This window comes from Gobio gobio (assembly GCF_949357685.1).
Source record: "Gobio gobio genome assembly, chromosome: 3".
In the NCBI taxonomy this organism is placed as follows: domain Eukaryota; kingdom Metazoa; phylum Chordata; class Actinopteri; order Cypriniformes; family Gobionidae; genus Gobio; species Gobio gobio.
In genome coordinates this window covers 22,078,824-22,097,106 of record NC_137099.1, presented here as the reverse complement: position 1 = coordinate 22,097,106, position 18,283 = coordinate 22,078,824, and the positions used below count along the sequence as shown (strand labels likewise).

General features: G+C 36.4%; 1 protein-coding gene across 1 annotated transcript; it reads left to right on the top strand.

Moving 5' to 3' along the window:
• Nucleotides 1-334: 334 nt before the first annotated feature.
• On the top strand, nt 335-18,129 carry pgm2 (phosphoglucomutase 2). Its single transcript, XM_079811461.1, has 13 exons — nt 335-603; nt 3,336-3,503; nt 6,820-7,011; nt 9,425-9,508; nt 9,645-9,838; nt 10,815-11,004; nt 11,093-11,190; nt 11,267-11,450; nt 14,401-14,494; nt 15,001-15,130; nt 15,225-15,414; nt 15,509-15,642; nt 16,995-18,129. The coding sequence occupies exons 1-13, from the start codon at nt 529-531 to the stop codon at nt 17,095-17,097; spliced, it is 1,836 nt and encodes a 611-aa protein (XP_079667587.1). The 5' UTR covers nt 335-528; the 3' UTR covers nt 17,098-18,129.
• The last annotated feature ends 154 nt before the right edge of the window (nt 18,130-18,283 follow it).

The window sequence follows — 18,283 nt, the reverse complement described above, 5'->3', positions numbered from 1 at the left end:
GTACTGGATAATAACATGAGCGAGCCTCTACGTTGACTTTCAATACACATATGTTTTACACATATGTAGGTTTTATTCATATTTCACCCTTAAATGTGGAACACAGAACTATCTTCGACATTGCAACATACATCCATATAGCCTATATGTATTTATCATTTGCAAATTATACTAATGATACCAATTATTATTGTTCTTACAAGGAATTACAAATATGGAACAGGTCACTGAAGTTTTTCCTGGGGGACAGGCTGATAACAAAGAGTGCTCCACCAATGAGCTGTTACGCAATGACATGGGCGGATTACGTGTCCCGCCCCCTTGATAAATCCCCGCCCACTTCGTTTCATTCTCTCAGCAATACGGATACTACATTATTTATAATCCAACAGCAACAGTCAGTCACTGGTCGCGCTATCGTTAAATTCTTCCAGAGCGACCGTCAACATTCATATGCTCGTGTAATAGAGCAGAAGAGCAGAATCTCTTACTTGTTTGAATTACAGTTTAGTACCGAAGGTGATCAACATGGAGAACGGCCTGGACAGCACAGGAGACAGTCGTCTGGACCAGGCTGTCACACAGTGGTTACAGTATGACAAGGTAAGACTAAACACATGCTGCTATGTAGCTTTAAATATGTGAGATCTTTAGTGTCGAAACTGAAGTTCAGTAGCATGATGGCAAAATCCAGTTTCAGTGGCATGTTGCTCTTGAGTGGCTATTGCCTAACAGCTCAGCTGCGAAACAGAGGAACATCCTGCTATTGCTTTATAATGTTATGATGATTCACTAAAGTAACGTTAGTTATCCACTAACTGAGAGTGTGCCACTTTTCAGTTGTAAACCTGTTTTTTTACAGGAAGTGCTCTTTCTCTTGCTAACTGGATTACTCAACATGCTGGCATCTGAATTGGGATTCGGCTAGTTTCTTATTGTTATGACATTTATACGGATTCTATTAAAATACAAGAAGTTTCACCTAAAATTAGTTTGGAGAAAATAAAACTGACAAATTAGAGTATAGAGTTAAACAGCTATAAAATGAATATGCATTACACTGTTCAAAAGTTTGGTAAATTAGAAAAATCTCTTATTGTCACCAAGCATGAATTTGATCAAAATAACTAGGAATTTATTTTAAAAAGTAATTTATTCATGTGATGGTAAAGCTGAATTGGTAGCATCATTACTCCAGTCTTCAGTGTCACTTGATCCTTCAGAAATCATTCTAATATGCTGATTTGGTGGTCAAGAAACTTTTCTTATCAATGCTGAAAACAGTTGTTCTGCTTAATATTTTTGTGAAAACCGTGATACATTTCTTTGATGAATAGAAAGTACAAAAGACCATATAGAAATATTTTGTAACATTAAAATGCCTTTACTGTCACGTTTGATCAATTTAATGCATCCTTGCTGAATAAAAGTATTATTTCTTTAAAAAAGATGTTGGTATAGATTTTAATTAAATTCTTACTGAAATCTCATTCTTTTGATTGCAAATCTGAGCAGTTCACAGATTGTTCTAACACTGATACACATGAGATCCTTGTGGTCTATTTCTCAGGAGAAAAATCTGAGAATCAAGAGATTCAAGAATAAGACTCCATTTAATCTCAAGAGAAACATTTTGAGATAATAAAGATCTAATCTGTAATTTCTCATCAGGAATGTTTTTAATGGGCAAATGTGTCTGATTCATTTGGTACACACACCCATGACCGGCCTGAACTGAAAGTGAACAAGCACTATGCTTCAAAAACAAAAAAACTGACAAACAAGCACAAACCTTTTTCTAGATTGTTCAGTTGCACTGAAAAGGTCAGAGTATTCTCTACTGCACTAATCCTGTATGCTTAACTAATGTGAAGTGCACACATCATATTAATGTGTTGCTTGTGAGGGAAATACTTTTAATTTGTCCTGATATTTAATAGAATGTAAATCGCTGTCTCTATAAATGCAGTTTAATGTCATTACAGTAATTGGAGTCGTGTGCTTAACTGGGTCACATGAATTGTAGTTAATTGTTTTACACAGAGGTTTATGGTCGTTGATTAGGTAAAATTGGATATTCAGATTGCAACCTCTTTTTCAGTGCAAAAATGTAATAGAGCTTTTTGAATCTATAATATGTATGATTATATACCAATTATATTGGCTGTGTAGTCACGAAAAAGATTGTATTGTCCTGTGTGCTGCTCAGAGAGGTCATCATCATATGTGTCTTTGCAGTCAGGAATGGATCACAGCCCTTCACTTTGCATCCTCACATGGTCTCACTTAAGAAAAAATAAGTGAGCCCATGTGAGCGTTAAAGCGTATTGTCCCTCACATGGTGGAGAGGAGAGGTGTACACACACACACAAACACAAATTGCCTAGAGACATAGAAGCTCCTTTCTTTCCCCCTCTCCTCTTTTTTTAACTTTATTTATTGTCACTTCTAGATAATATGCAATGTCAGCATCAAACCAAAATTGACTTTTCAATTTACTTTCTTAAAGCAGCACTAGGTAACTTTTCAACCTTTATAATATATTTTCAAGACTCTTGTGATGATACATCGACTTACAATAGGTTGAATGACACGTCTGCCATAGCCTGACGGGGTCTGTATCGGTTTTAATCGTACTTTTAAACTTCGGGTTTCGGGTAGTATCCCGAGAACAAAAAGAACTACAAAATTCGACTGCTTTATGGCATATTCGTCACTTCCACCACCACCACCCCCACTTCCTTAAATTCGGACGTGCAAACCCAACTTTCGTTTGTTTGCCGAATGTTATAGTCATGGCCTAAGCAGCACAGAAAAATAAGAAAGCAAAGGTTTTACCTACCTACCACTCAAACATTATCATATAGATTCTGTAAAACGCTAACCAATAGACTAGGCTACTATAATGACACTGGCTTGTAAACGTGAGCATCGCGATCATTTGGCGCTTGAAAAAAAATAAAACCCATGAAATTATATTCATATGACATGCTGAAACATATGCCACTGTACCTGGGATGAAGACATTTCACACGCGACGCAAGCAGAACACCTGCATGTGAACTCCTGCAGTGTTCAGGGCTATCATAGTTGTCATGTCAACAAATGCACGTGCGATGCATCCACTGATGTAGGATGACAGTTTACGACAGTAGTAGAGGACAATACTGTTTCCCAACTGTAGGGGGACCCCGAGAGCAAAACCTACCTGGTGCTGCTTTAATACATATTCCCAGTCTTACTGGTACGGTTTCATGAGTGCACATTATTTAAAAAGGATTTATTAATATATAATATTTATAATATATATATAATTTTTTTGTGTGTGTTTGCAGAATCCAAAGACGGCTGCTGCTGTGCGGTCTATGGTTAAAGATAAAGCCATGTCAGAGCTGCAGAAGTGTTTCGGGGCCCGTATGGAGTTTGGCACAGCGGGACTGAGAGCCGCCATGGGACCTGGAGTGTCCTGCATGAATGACCTCACTATCATACAGACCACTCAGGTGACGTACTGTACAGAAGCTTCCCATGTCATCTTCCCTCTTATTATCTTGTTACTCGGAATCAATAAAACTATACAGGAGATCCTAAGCTATGTCATCAGATCAGAAGATTCAAGGCTCTTGTTTCCACACAGAAGCCACAGGCTAGTGGTTGTATCTAGGCTGTTATCTAGCCATATAATACCAAGACAGTCAAAACAGCACTTAGTAGTAGTTCATTACAATAGCAAAAAAAAAAAGTGTGTCCTGGGGAACGATGTACCTTCCTTTAAAGCTGCACTATGTAACTTTTCTGTCCACTAGAGGTCGCCTATTCAAAACAAAGGGGTAGTTTGATGACGCCAAGTTTGAGCGCAGAATCTTGGGACATGTGGTCTTCATCTCACAGCCGGTGGAAAAGAATCGGGATATGACTTGGGCAGAAATCATGTTCATGGATGTGATTATTAACGTTACTGTAGTATGAAGCAGAAGCAGGAGCGATTGTTAATAAGAAGAGCGCAACACAAGCCTTGTGAGTAGCGGGACCTTTATTATGGCATAGTCGGCATATACGCTTTTCCGGCCATGAGTATGAGGTAACGCAGTTCTGTTTATCATATTAGATACATTTAAGTGTGTTGAAAATTATGTTATGACGTTACTCTGTGCATTCGCTCGGCAGCTGCTATGACACTTGTTGCACACTGTAGTAAGAGTAAAGCGTTTCTGCAAAATAAAACCGGAAACCAAGGGGAACACAGATATGACGCCATCGACAGGCGACTCCCTCACACGTCCCGGTTCCTTGGTTAAAATAGCAATTTTCTCACGATTTACAAATAGTTGGGAACATGTGGGATATTGTAAGTACTCAACTGAACAAAATATATAACTCGGGCCTAGTGGTACTTTACTGAAAAAATGTTACATAGTGCACCTCTAAGTTGTGTAAAATGTTTTTTTTTTTTTTTTTCTAGTTTTTGACTAATGTTGAATCATAATCACCTTCCAGTAAAAACAACAGACTTCTTTTTTGTGACGTATGCAGGACTTCTCCAATCATTTACTCCACTGAAACCCTGCTTCTGCAAGCTCACGTTCATCTGCTTTTGAGAGCAGCAGCCACATCTCAAGATCCAATCAACAGTTGATGCATAGATCCAAGTTCAATGCAAAAAAAAATATTCCCTGATAATCCTTAACACTCGGATGTATGTTGCAATAGTTTCATTGTGACTTTGAAGGGATACTTCACCCAAAAATGAAAGTTGTCATTAATTACTCACCCTCAAGTCGTTCCACATCCGTGAGACCTTCTTTCATAATCAGAACCCAAATTAAGATATTTTTATGAAATCCGAGAGGTTTCTGTCTCTCCATTGAGATCTAACGCAACTTACACATCCAAAAAGGGGCTCTCTTTATAAATAAACCACATATTTGAGCTTTAAACAACTACATTCACGCCTGAAAAGGACTTAAAACTATATTTTGTAAAACATTAACACTACCAGAGGACTCTCGCTAAGACCCATTCGTTTAGCCACCAAAGGGCCAAGCTGGTATCAGACTTTTGCCGAATCCAGTCGGTAAGACAGCGATAACATCTTTTTTTTAGATATGAAGGCTTCGAGTGTTGTTCTTTGCTCGGGTTTTAACGAAAAGGAAAAGTTTAAATCGTTTAAAACAGACGCGATAGCTGATTCGAACGAGTGATGCTCCACGGCGGCAAATCTGCTTCAACGTCGCTGCGCTGTCGTCATCGTGTAAAGCCCGCCCAAAGTTTCTAATTGGTGCCGCGATTTCTAGGGATTATGCTGCCTTCACGTGTTATCGGAAATTTGATAATTCCGACTTCTTAAGTCGTGATTACGAGCTCATTGCATTCAAGTTTCAATATGTGAGGGCGTTCATGTGCAATGTTTACCTAGGAAACTCGTATTTACTATAATTCCGAGAGCACGTGAAGGCAGCATTAGAAATGGGCTTGAATGGGCTCTTTGCCAGACTACTTGCAGAGCAAATCTAAATTTGCCGCAAGTTGTCTGGGTTTTCCCAGGCTAACAGATGGCGGTATTCTATCCCTAACATGTCACATAGAGCAATGTCCAAAAACTATTTATATTTATTTAAGATCATAATTCAAGTGTTTTTTTTCATAAAAAAATAATTTTTAATGAGCCAATTTATGACATAGCTAAGTATTTGTGCAGTAAATAGGTAAAAAACTACCAAATACCCACAAAAACACAGCATAAATGTATAGTTGAGAAGTAAATAAAAAAAATGATATATAGTTTTCCATGTAAAAAAATTATATTTCCTTATGCAATCGCTCTGTAAAAGTTTGGGGTCTATCCAAGGGACTCGTAAGGGAAAGGGAAACGTAAACCCTGCTTGAGGGACGATTAAGGGTTAAAGTAATCCATGTGACTCTAGTGGTTTAACCTCCAATTGTATGAAGCAAAAAAACACATTTTACCACTTTATTTACGAAATAATATTATCCAAAGCATGAAAAAAGAAAAATAGAAATACAGCAGTACAGAAGGGCAGCTGTGCGCAATTGTCATGGAGAAGAAATTCATTCAGATTTTTGTATTCACTTTGCTATTCTCTGTCGCTTAGCAAAGTAGTCTGTTTGTGAATGAAACCAAGTCATAGTTTAATGTATTCGGGAATGTGACCAAATTTGTGAATTTCTTTGGCTGACCAGTTTTCTTTGCAGTGTGATGGAAGAGATTAGAGGACCTCTTCTGGCTTTCCATAAGAAATTTGTCACATTGTCGACATGTGAATGTTCGTTCAGGCAAATTAAAACGTTTATTTCACTGAATTTTTGTACCGGTAATGGTGTAAACAGGACTTAAAGGGATAGTTCACCCAAATGTTGTTCATGTTGTTCCATACTTGTATGAGTTTCTTTCTTTCTTTTGAAGAATGTTGGTAACCAGACAGTTAACGGTAGCCATTGACTTCCATAGTATTTTTTTCCTACTATATAATTCAATGGCTACCGTCAGCTGTCTGGTTACCAACATTCTTCAAAATATCTTCTTTTGTGTGCTTATACAGGTTTGGAACAACTTGAGGGTGAGTAAATGATGACAACATTTTCATTTTTGGGTGAACTATCCCTTTAAACTTCTATTTTGATCAGTGGAACAAAGTGCTTGTACAGTATACATTCCAATTTAATAATAATTTTGTCTGGTTTTTACATAAAACATTTGACATTTTACACTTTCAGAACGCTGGCAAATTTTCTGCAAAGCAAAATCAAGGAAATGGACAAATATTGATATTAATAATTTCTCTCTTTTGCTTCTGGTAGGGTTTCTGTGCATACCTGGAGCAGTGTTTTACAGATCTGAAGCAGAAGGGGGTGGTGATTGGGTTCGATGCTCGCGCTCACCCCCCTAGTGGAGGCAGCAGTAAAAGATTTGCCTGCCTTGCTGCTTCTGTCTTAATCAGCCGAGGGGTCCCAGTATACCTCTTCAGTGACATCACACCCACTCCATACGTGGTACGCATCAACCTTCTACACTGACTGGCACTGTTGTAGAGCATGACACATTAGAGTCTTAGCACCCATGAGTGAGGTCAGCAAGTCCCCCCCCCAAAAAAAATTTGTATTAATACCTTTCATTAATACGGCGCTCTGCGTTGTGCCCAACAATGCCCCTTTGGCTGTTCTGAAATCACTGTAACAGCACAACTATTTTAAACATTGATAATAAGTGTAAATCATAAACCAAATCAGTGTAGCATATTGCTAGGGGATAACCGTTTTGTGAAGAATTAAGACCAAGAGTCAGGAGTGCAATTAATTAAAGAAAAATGTACTGAAGAATAGTTTGCAGTTTGATCAGCAGAAGCCAGCTTCAAGTCTCACAAGGAGTTTGTAGGCCACACGCTCCCTCTACCTTTTTTTCTCGAAAATACAATTTCTCAACAGTTAAACTCTTTTCAAGGTGTAGCTACCTCATTACTGCAGGTTGAAAGATTCCAATTGGCTAAGAGAAAATATAGTCATAGTAAATTTCCACACTTTGTCAGTTAATCAGATGCACGTCTCCATAGATCACTTGTTGACGCTTTAACCCCGGAATTAAGCACGTAGTGACTTTCCAGGTCTGGAGCAGGCACCAGCTTGTCCAGAACAACATGCCCGTTGTAAACCTCTAATACTGATCTGCAATACAGAACCCTAGCGCACATACACAGATACACAGGCTTCTCTGAGGTTGGAGTTGGCTGAGCCCCAGCTCTGACCAGAAAGTTTCCCAAAACATACTGATAACATGTGCTTTCTCTCAGTAAGAGGTACAGACAATATTCAGTTTCTTTAGTGTTTCAATAAAAGGAAATAATATAAAATGAAAGACAAATCCATATTTAATCTCTGGAAGCGGGGCTATGTGAGTAAGCACTGTTACTGCACTCCTGGCATGTGCCAGACCCTCAGTCACTCCGCAGAGACCAAATACGAACTTTAGAAAACATATATGAAGAAACTATAAACAATCAGTGGTTCTATTGATTAAGTAATATCATAACTGGAAAAAATCATTATAAAAATATAGGAGGATAAATATTGATTAATGCTTTGATTATAAATTTAATTAGGATATATATATATGTTGAAGCGGTAGGGGATTTCAGAATCCGCACCCTTCAATATTGACTGTGACATATTCCTATGCCATTTACCACAGTAAAAAAAGGCAAAAATATTAAAATTGTATGTAAAGAATCTATTACTTCACTTGCTAGTGCCATGGTATCACTGCGGTACATATCATGGTACAAAATGATTACCATACTAATTTGCATTCTACTCCAAGATGCTTCTATGGAACATTATCAAAAGTATAAGTAGTAACACTCTAGCTTTGTCCAATTTATTTTAGAAGTGTTTTCAATTGTAGTTTGTGTTTCTGTTTAAATATCTTGTTGAAAATGCGATGCTTCCAGCTACAAACAACTAATTATAAATCAAAAACGAAATGCATGAGGAAGAAAACCGATACACAAAATTGCATGTGAAAACACTGTGAGAATGTTGCACAAGAGACTGGAAGGGTTCATGAAGATTCTTCACCAATCATCAACTTTTCTGTTCCCATGAGTACACAGACACACTTTTACTCATTCTCTTATCACTCTCTCAACCTTTCACTTTGAGCCCTCAAACCGCTTTCTCTCACTCGTTGTCCTCTAGCCCAAAAACATTTTGGTCCCTGTTATGTAAAATGGAGTATTAGTTCAAAAAATCAAATACATCATATTTCTTATAACTTCAGAGGGAAACAGTTATGCCATCTACAGTCATTTGCCATATTCTTCATCTTTTTGTGACCATGGGGGAATCTAAATGTCATATTCTCAATTATCAGCTTAGCATGGGTCCTGGTACAAAATATTGGCGCAGGCAGGGATCTGCCACACCATGATCATGTGAGCCTTACATGCTCAGAGCACATGTTTGTTCTACCATGTTTTATTTAGGTTTTTTTTGGACATGTACAGTTTTAGATTATTGCTTTAAGGTAGTTACTTTTAAAAGTTACATGATACATTGTTGTTTTACTCTAGAAATAAGAAATCATTAGAAATAACAATTACATTTGCTGTTTGGAAATCACTGTAATCAAGCAGCACAACTGTTTTTATCTTTGATAATAAGAAATGTGTCTTAAGCACTGACTCAGCATACAAGAATGATTTCTGAATGATCATGTGACACTGAAGACTGGAGCAATGACGCTGAAAATTCAGCTTTGCCATCACAGGAATGAATTACATTTTAAAATATGTATTTTTTTTTTATCAAATAAAGGCTGGCTTAATGAGCATAAGAGACTTCTTTCAAAGACATTAATACATCTTTTGAATGGTAGTTTAAACCTAAATTAACACCTCTTTTCTTCGTTTAGCCTTTTACTGTGTCGCATTTAGGACTGTCTGCTGGTGTCATGGTAACAGCCTCCCACAATCCCAAACAAGATAATGGATACAAGGTATCATCTATCCCTCCATCTTAATAAGATGTTTGATTTGGAAGAATATATTTTGAGCATGTTTGGTTAGACTTCCAGGTATGATCCATTTTTGTGTGTGTGTGTGTGTGTGTGTGTGTTTGTTTGTTTGTTTAAGGTGTACTGGGCTAATGGAGCTCAGATCATTCCTCCCCATGATAAGGGCATTGCCGCAGCTATAGAACAGAACCTTGAGCCGTGGCCTAAATCATGGGACACAGATGGAGCTCTTCAGAGTTCCCTACTCAATGACCCATACCAGGACATACACAGAGAATACTGCCAAACCATACAACAGCACTGCTTTCACAGGTACACTCACAAAGACATGTCTGCAAAACTAGGACTGGATCAAAAAGTTGATTTTATTCAATTGAATTTGAACATCTGATCTTAATTTTCAAAAATTCCTAGATTAATACTTTAAAATTAGCTTTTCCCAATGAATATATAAAGTTTTGCCTTTTAAATATTTAAGTTGTCATGTTTAATATTTGATCGTTGCACATGCCTTTTATTTTTCAGAAAAAAAAAATATATATAAATATATTTTATATATATTATATAATATATATATTTATATAATATATATATATTCGTCAGTTTACCCAAAAATGTTAACTATCCCCTAATTTACTCACCCTCAAGCCATCCTAGGTGTATATGACGTTCTTCTTTCAGATGTTATATTAAAGAAAGGTCCTGGCTAGTCCAAGCATTATAATGGCAGTGAATGGCAGGCCAAAATTTGAATAAGGAAGGCGGTCTGGCGGAAGCTAGATATTTTACTTTATAATGTGTTAAATATGGATATTTATGGGGGTGGGGTAATTTTGGGCTGCCATTCACTGCCATTTATAATGCTTGAATTAGCCAGGACATTTTTTAATATAACTCCGATTGTATTTGTCTGAAAGAAGAATGTCAAATGAGTAAATCATGAGGTAATTTTCATTTTTGGGTGAACTATCCCTTTAATGTATTTGGTCTTGGCAGACTAGATCTGCTACACTGTTTTTTTTTTTCTAGAGCAAGTATGGAATAGATACACAGCCACACTGCTGTGAGCAAGATGCATACCGGTACATAAATCCCGTACCAGATCTAGACAGGTTGAGCTGGGGGACATGGAGGGTTTCAGAAGAACCTGAACTTCTCAACATGACTAATGATGTGATTGCTTGCAAATTGCATGTAAAGTACCTTTTCATTAATGCCAGTACCCAGCTTTAATAATTCATCAGTCTGTTTTTTTTTTTTCTTCTTTACACATCTCCTGTCCTCACAGGGAGCTGAATAAGAATACAGAGGTGAAGATTGTCCATACATCAGTTCATGGAGTGGGACATATTTTTGTCCAGGCTGCTTTTAAGGCCTTTGACCTTCGACCTCCATATGCTGTGGAAAAGCAGAAAGATCCTGACCCAGAGTTCCCCACTGTCAAATACCCCAACCCTGAGGAGGGAGAGGGAGTCCTGGTACAATACCCTGACACACACACATTTGGAAAAGTGACTTGCATGCAATGCCAGATGGACAGTAATCTGTATGTGTTTGTGGATGTAGACACTGTCCTTCGCACTTGCCGACAAAGAGGGAGCAACTGTTATTCTGGCAAATGACCCTGATGCTGACCGACTAGCTATTGCAGAGAAACAGAACAGGTCAGTGTTATTTGGCATTTCGCGTTGATTTTCATTCAGTTTGTCATTTTATGAAGAGCAATGATTCTTTCTGTAGTGGGGAGTGGAGGGTATTCTCTGGCAATGAGTTGGGTGCTTTGCTCGGCTGGTGGATTTTTCAATGCTGGAAGCAGCAGAAAGTAGAGGGAAAAGCCTCCATTAAGGATGTCTACATGCTATCCAGCACGGTCTCCTCAAAAATCCTCCGTGCCATCGGTGTGAAAGAGGGCTTCCACTTTGAGGTACCTCTGCCTTTTACCACTATAATGTGTAATATAATGAGTGATTCCTCGGTTTCATGGTTCCTCTAACACAGGGGTTCTCAACCATGGTCCTCGAGGCCCACTGTCCTTCAGAGTTTAGCTCCAACACTAATCAAACACACCTGAAACAGCTAATTAAGATCTTCAGGATTACTATGCTGCGTCCCAATTCGCCTACTTATACTACGAACTAAAAGTATGTACTCTTTTTGTGAAGAAAAAGTACATACTTTTGAGTGTGTAGCAGAAGAGTATGCAAGCTTTGGGACATACTACTTCGTCATCTTTAACGGACTCTGTCGCTTAGTTACGTGCGTCCCGTCACCGTTTAAACTGCCCTGTCATCATCATCACAGTTCAAATCCTTCACATTCAGTTTAATTTCCTACCGTATCGGAGAGAAATGTAGTCGCACGTTGATCTGCCATTCGTGGCTTTAATGCAGAGACTCCCCTCATGTGTTTGCAGTTTAAATATAATGATGCATTTAAAAGTTAATGACCTAACGTATCATTACAAAAGTTCACAATGCTGTTGCACATGAAATATAATATGGATAATATTGAATGAATATCTTTTTGTCAGGTTAAATACTGATAATTGCTCACTCAAACCCTTTTATCTAAACCTCTCTACTTTACAGTCCGACTTGCATAACCGTCATGTTTGTAGTTTTTTTTTTAACACTTTTTATCCGTGTTTGTAGTTCTAATCGAATCCTCGTCCATCTCGCAATGGGTTGTGGGCAATATCAGCCGTTAGAGTGCGCAACGATCCGCACTTCGAATTCTGACCGGAAATAGTAGACCATCCGGGAATCTTTGGAATACTGTTTTCAACATACTACGATTTGGGACTTACTAATTCTTTTTTCGAATGCTATTTAGTACGGATAGTATGCGAATTGGGACGCAGCACTAGAAAACTACAGGCAGGTGAGTTTGATCAAGGTTGGAGCTAAACTCTGTAGGACAGTGGGCCTCGAGGACCAGGGTTGAGAACCCCTGCTCTAACACAGTGATTCTCAACCTTTTAACTCCAAGACAATTTTCAAAGGTCCTCCTAAAAGTTTAAAAACTGTTTTTTTTTATTTTAATTAAAGGGGTCATGAACTGGCTTTTTTATTTTGTTATACTGTTGTCTGAGGTCAACTTATGACGTTTGAGTGGTTTTTACATTCAGAAACATCATAATGAATAAGTAATAGGCATTTTCTGCCTTGGTTTTGAGGCTCTCTGAAAAACGGTCGGTTTTGATGGGCGTGCTGCACTGAAGACTTAGAAGTAAATGCCCACGGCTAGGATTGGATAAGATTTGCATATTTAATGAGCTTCAGCTCCCTTAGTACATGTGGGAATTGTCTGGGGAAACGCTCACAGGGCTCATCAAACAAACACAATGATTCATCGCTCATCCACCCGATTGATTGGAATGTTATTTTTGTATTACTTGGTCGGCCCGATGTGAATATAACGGTGAACCGCACACACACACGCACACACACTTTGCGAGCCCTGGCGTTACAAATCCGAGTCTGAATGTATTACTCTCTTCGTCATATTTATAGCTTGGTAGCGCGATCCGTCCGTTTAGCTACACGAGTCGGTGGGCGGGGCTACAGAATCAGACTTACATATTTGTCTGTAGAGGTGGCGTTTCAGCGTCCTATGACGTCAGCGGTCAACATATTTCTGAGAGCTCTTGTTTTCTGGGCCTGGTGTCAATAAAAGCTTTTCTGTGACTAAGTTTTCAGCTCTGAAACGTACATTATCACAATGAACTTTTATATCTATCAAAGGCTCAAGGTAAAGTTGATTTCTCAGTTCATCGCCCCTTTAAGATTATGCCTATATAACTACATTTAAAATGTATTAAGACTTATTGGTGCCACCCTGGAAGTTTACCCCATGAAAAAAATATTCTTTTCTGACAGCAACGAATATTAGAATTGGTTAAATACTGGGACAATTTTAGGGTAAACTTTATTTTATATTATTATGAACTATTTAGCTAAATTACAGAGTTCGTACAAGGTGCTTGAAGTACTTGAAATTTACTTTTTGAGATTTAAGTCATCGAAAACCCATGAAAATAGCTATATTTATGAAGAAGTGCTTGACTTATTCAAATACAATATATATGAAATGTGTTTTATTATAACAACAACAAAAAAACACAAATACAATCTTTACGCACAAAAATTAACTCCCCATAACCCCCATCAGACCTTTTCTCTATATGAAGTACGCCAACATTATAATATAAAATATTATTTATTGAAAAGTAATAGCCATGATAAACTTTGTATTTAAAATATATTATTAAATAAATGTTTGGATACCTTGTATCTTGTATCTGTAATTTGCTTTTTTTTTAAATCCTTAAAAAATAATAAAGATATTGGTTGATGAGTGCGATCTCTGATTGTAGTCCTTGAAAACCAAAAAGTAGTGCTTGAAAAGTCCTTAAAAATCCTGGAATTTAATTTTACAGTGTCTGTATGAATCCTGAAATTATAAACTGAGTTTAGTTACAAATTGACAAATTGACTGTTCTATGGGTAAATAAGTGTGTGACTTGGACATCTTGGAAATATCAGGGAATTTCAAAAGTGTAATTTTCAGGCCTGGATAGGTTAAATAGTCAAGAACATTTATATAATCAATATACATTTTTCTTGTAATGCTCCCTTCTAAAGTATTTATTTGGCTCTTCTTTGTAAGTGTGATCTCATATGAAATGTTTTTTAAAAATCATTATCCAGTCATCAGAAATAATTGGAAATAAATCTTGATAAAATCATGGAAATTCTTTGACCAGAAAGTTTTGTTTGTACAATATCATGTTTGAGAAAAATGTATCATTCCCTCTTGATCTTTTACTTTATTTTTTTTTTGGTTTGCTGACTCTCTGCATGTCTCTTATGCAGGAGACTCTAACCGGCTTTAAATGGATGGGAAACAGAGCCAGAGAGCTTATGGACCAGGGAAAAACTGTTCTGTTTGCCTTTGAAGAAGCTATTGGTACACTCACATCCACACACAGCGAGTCGCTAAAATCATACAAAATAATTTGCATTTTTGTGAAGTTCTGTTGGTAACATTCTGGCTTAGTAACCCAGTTATCGTGAGTTCAAGACACTAAAGCTGTCTTAGTTATAACAGAAATCATGGAGGCCCTTGAGTAAGACACTTCATCTTAGATTGATCCTTTGTTCCTTTTATTAAGTTGATTTTAGATGGAAAATGTTCTGCTATATAATGCATAACATAAATCAGTTTCACCTTGTCCTAGCTAGGCCTATGTATCATAATATGATACATATTACAATACATATCATTATAATTCAATACATTTTTATGCATCACAATATCATAATATTATTGCAAAGTCAAACCAGAGATGGTATATGTTCAACTATCAGTTACATGAGATGTTCTCAATCACTCTGTTTGAAACTTTTTAAATACACAATGGTGCAAAACCACAAAAGCTTTAACATTTTTCTTTGGTTGCATTGTTTTTGTAGGTTACATGTGTTCTCCAGCCGTTTTGGACAAAGATGGTGTGAGTGCGGCTGCCATTTCTGGCGAGTTCGTCTCTTACCTGGCTTCTAAAAATATAACTCTGTCCCATCAACTCAGATCCATTTATGAGGAGTATGTAACAAAAACTTTAGCATTGAAATCTCTAATAAATTGTCTTGTATCTTCTTGTTAATCAATATTCTCACTTTGTCTCTCACTGATTCAGGTATGGTTACCACATTAGCAAGAATTCCTACTATATCTGTCACAACCAAGACACCATAAAGCGGATGTTTGAGCGTCTTCGGAACTACGACGGGAAGAATTCGTACCCTAAAGAGTGTGGAGGCTTTGCCATCACAGCAGTGAGAGACCTTACGACCGGCTATGACAGCAACCAGCCCGACAACAAGGCTGTGCGTAGCCCATAATGATTCAATTCTTGTGATGGTTGACCTTGTTTAAATGTTTCTTATCTTATATTTGTGTGTCTCTTACTATTACTCACAGGTTCTGCCCACCAGTAAAAGCAGTCAGATGATTACCTTCACCTTTGCTAATGGGGGCGTGGCTACAATAAGGACCAGCGGCACGGAGCCTAAAATCAAATATTACACCGAGCTCTGCGCTGCACCAGGAAACAGGTTTTCAAGAGCGTTTACATTTCACACTATAAAGGCCTAATTTTTTTTAATTATTATTTGTTGTTACAGTACAATATCACTATTGCAATAGTATTTCTTTGATTTGTTTAATTTTTATAAAATTATATATACAAAATAATTACTTTAGTAGTTATAAAATAATAATTATTATTATGTATTATATATGAAATATTACAATAATTATTATGTACAGTATATAATACTATTATTATTTTTCAATATGATTATACAATAATAATGATAATTATAATAACAATTATATATTACATAAAATTGTATATTACTTCAGTTATAAAATAATTATCATTTATAATTTAATAATAATATTATTAAATGCAGTAATTTTACAATACAATAGTATTGCAATAGTAATATTTTTCGCTGATGTGTTTAACTTTTAATAAATTGATAAAAAAATAATAATATATTACATACAATTATATATTACTTTAGTAATAGAATAGTAGAATTATTATAAATGATGTATTATATAAAATATATTGTTAGAATTATTATTATCATTCTATACAGTATATTATTATTATTCAATATGATTGCACAATAATAATAATAATAATAGATAATTATGTAATTGATTAGAGTATGCTAATATTATTTTATATTTTTTATGGCATTGATGTGATAAACATTTTGCTGTCACATATGGCATATTTTATTAAAGCTACACTGTGTAACTTATTTAGTTTATTCTTAGCTAAAAACACTTAGTTCTTTCAAAAATATATGTGCTCATTAATGTATATTTACTTCTTTCAAGTAATAAAGTATTCTCGTAAGTTTATAATATGCCATTGAAAATACATACAGGTAAGGGGTTTGAATGCAGGTCGCCATGTTGCCCCTCCACCTTGAAAGTACATTAGCCAAAGAGGGACATACCCGTAAATTCAAGCTTCGCCTTTCGCGTTTTAACACTCGATGGCACCGTGTCGAATGTGGACGAGGTCGAACTGGAAGCCATGTTAATCTTGGACTAAATCGGCCACCGTAGGAGTTAAAACGAAATCGGAATTGAGATGAAGAGAAACTAATATTCACTGGATGGTTATATACCTTTTCACCGCTAGATGGGGGAAAATATCACACAGTGTAGCTTTAAGGTAGTAGTTGGTCATTGTATTTTATGCATCCAGAAAATTTGGTATATTTACACATTATACGCACTGTACTCTGCAAGAATAGTAAGCTCAGTACGGTAGGCAAAATCATATTCTTGGCACTTGCTAAATAATTTAGTAGTGGCACGCGCCACTTGAATAGCTCATAATCTATAAATGTATAAACAGCTTTTCTGTGTTTCTTTTCTCTAGTGATCTTAACCAGTTGAAAACTGAATTGGATAACTTGGTTGATGCCATCGTGGAACACTTCTACCAACCTGAGAAAAACAGCCTGACTCCTCGACCAGAGTGAGAGACATAATCACACAGCATTACAAAGATATTGATATCTTAACTAATTATGCTATTAGTCTTAACCTACCACACATAACCAGTCTTAATCTAAGGAGGTTTTCTCCTTATGTAGATCAAAGCGGGTGCCACATGAGCATAACGATTGCCTTTTTTTCACCTCTCAGTTTTCTAATCTACAATGCTATTGGATGAAATAATATGAGATTATTTTTAATTTGTTTTTTTAACGTACAGTAGTGAGCTATGAATGTACTAATGCAAATAAAGTGTGCTTGTATTAATATAAAGATTATTAGTATATAGATACATTAGTTGAGTTGATTGACAGAAGTGATTCCATATTGCTGGAAGAGAGGACAATATCTAGTTCCTGTTAAACAACCTCAGAAATCAAAATGCCAGCTGTTGTCATTTTAATACCAGCAATACTCAAATCTAGAATAGTTTCACCAAAAACCATTTAAAAGAAATTTGAGGGACCTAACTATCTTACTGTGGAAGAAACCGTGTTTGCCACGTTTACATGATTCCATTTTTTTCCCATCATCTACGCTAAGTGGCCTGTAATTGTTTGATTTATTAAATGTGATTTTGTTTGTAAATGTTTATTAACATTTTAAGTGTCAAACTCAACCAGTTTGATAATATATTCAGGACTGTTAACTGTGAGGTTGACACTGGGAGCCTGTTTGGGAAGTTTTTACATTTGAACAGAAGAGAAAAGTTTTAAAGCAAATAAGTGTACAGTTTGTGACCAACCAGATTTCTTGTGTTAAAGCAACTCGGTTCTCATTTTGGTAATGGTTATGATGACACTAAGATTTAACAGAAAATGCCTAACTACCAACATCAAGTGTTGACTATCCATATATGTCATCTGATGTAAGGCTGACTTAGTCAGACCACCACATAAAAATACCTGTTGATTTATTTTTCATGTAAAGTGATTTTATACGTTTCGGGTGCTTATCAGTTTGATACTTGAATGCTGTGATTTATTTTGAATCAATAAACAGCAAGTGCTAACCACAAAGTGGTCTTTTATCTGTGTGAGTGCAAGTAGGAATAAATAAAATAGATCTAATATATCAAATGTCACAATGCCGTGATGGAACATGTTAATCCAACATTCATTGTCCTTAATATGAAAGTCAGTCACAGGTCTTATGGGTTTTACAATAAAT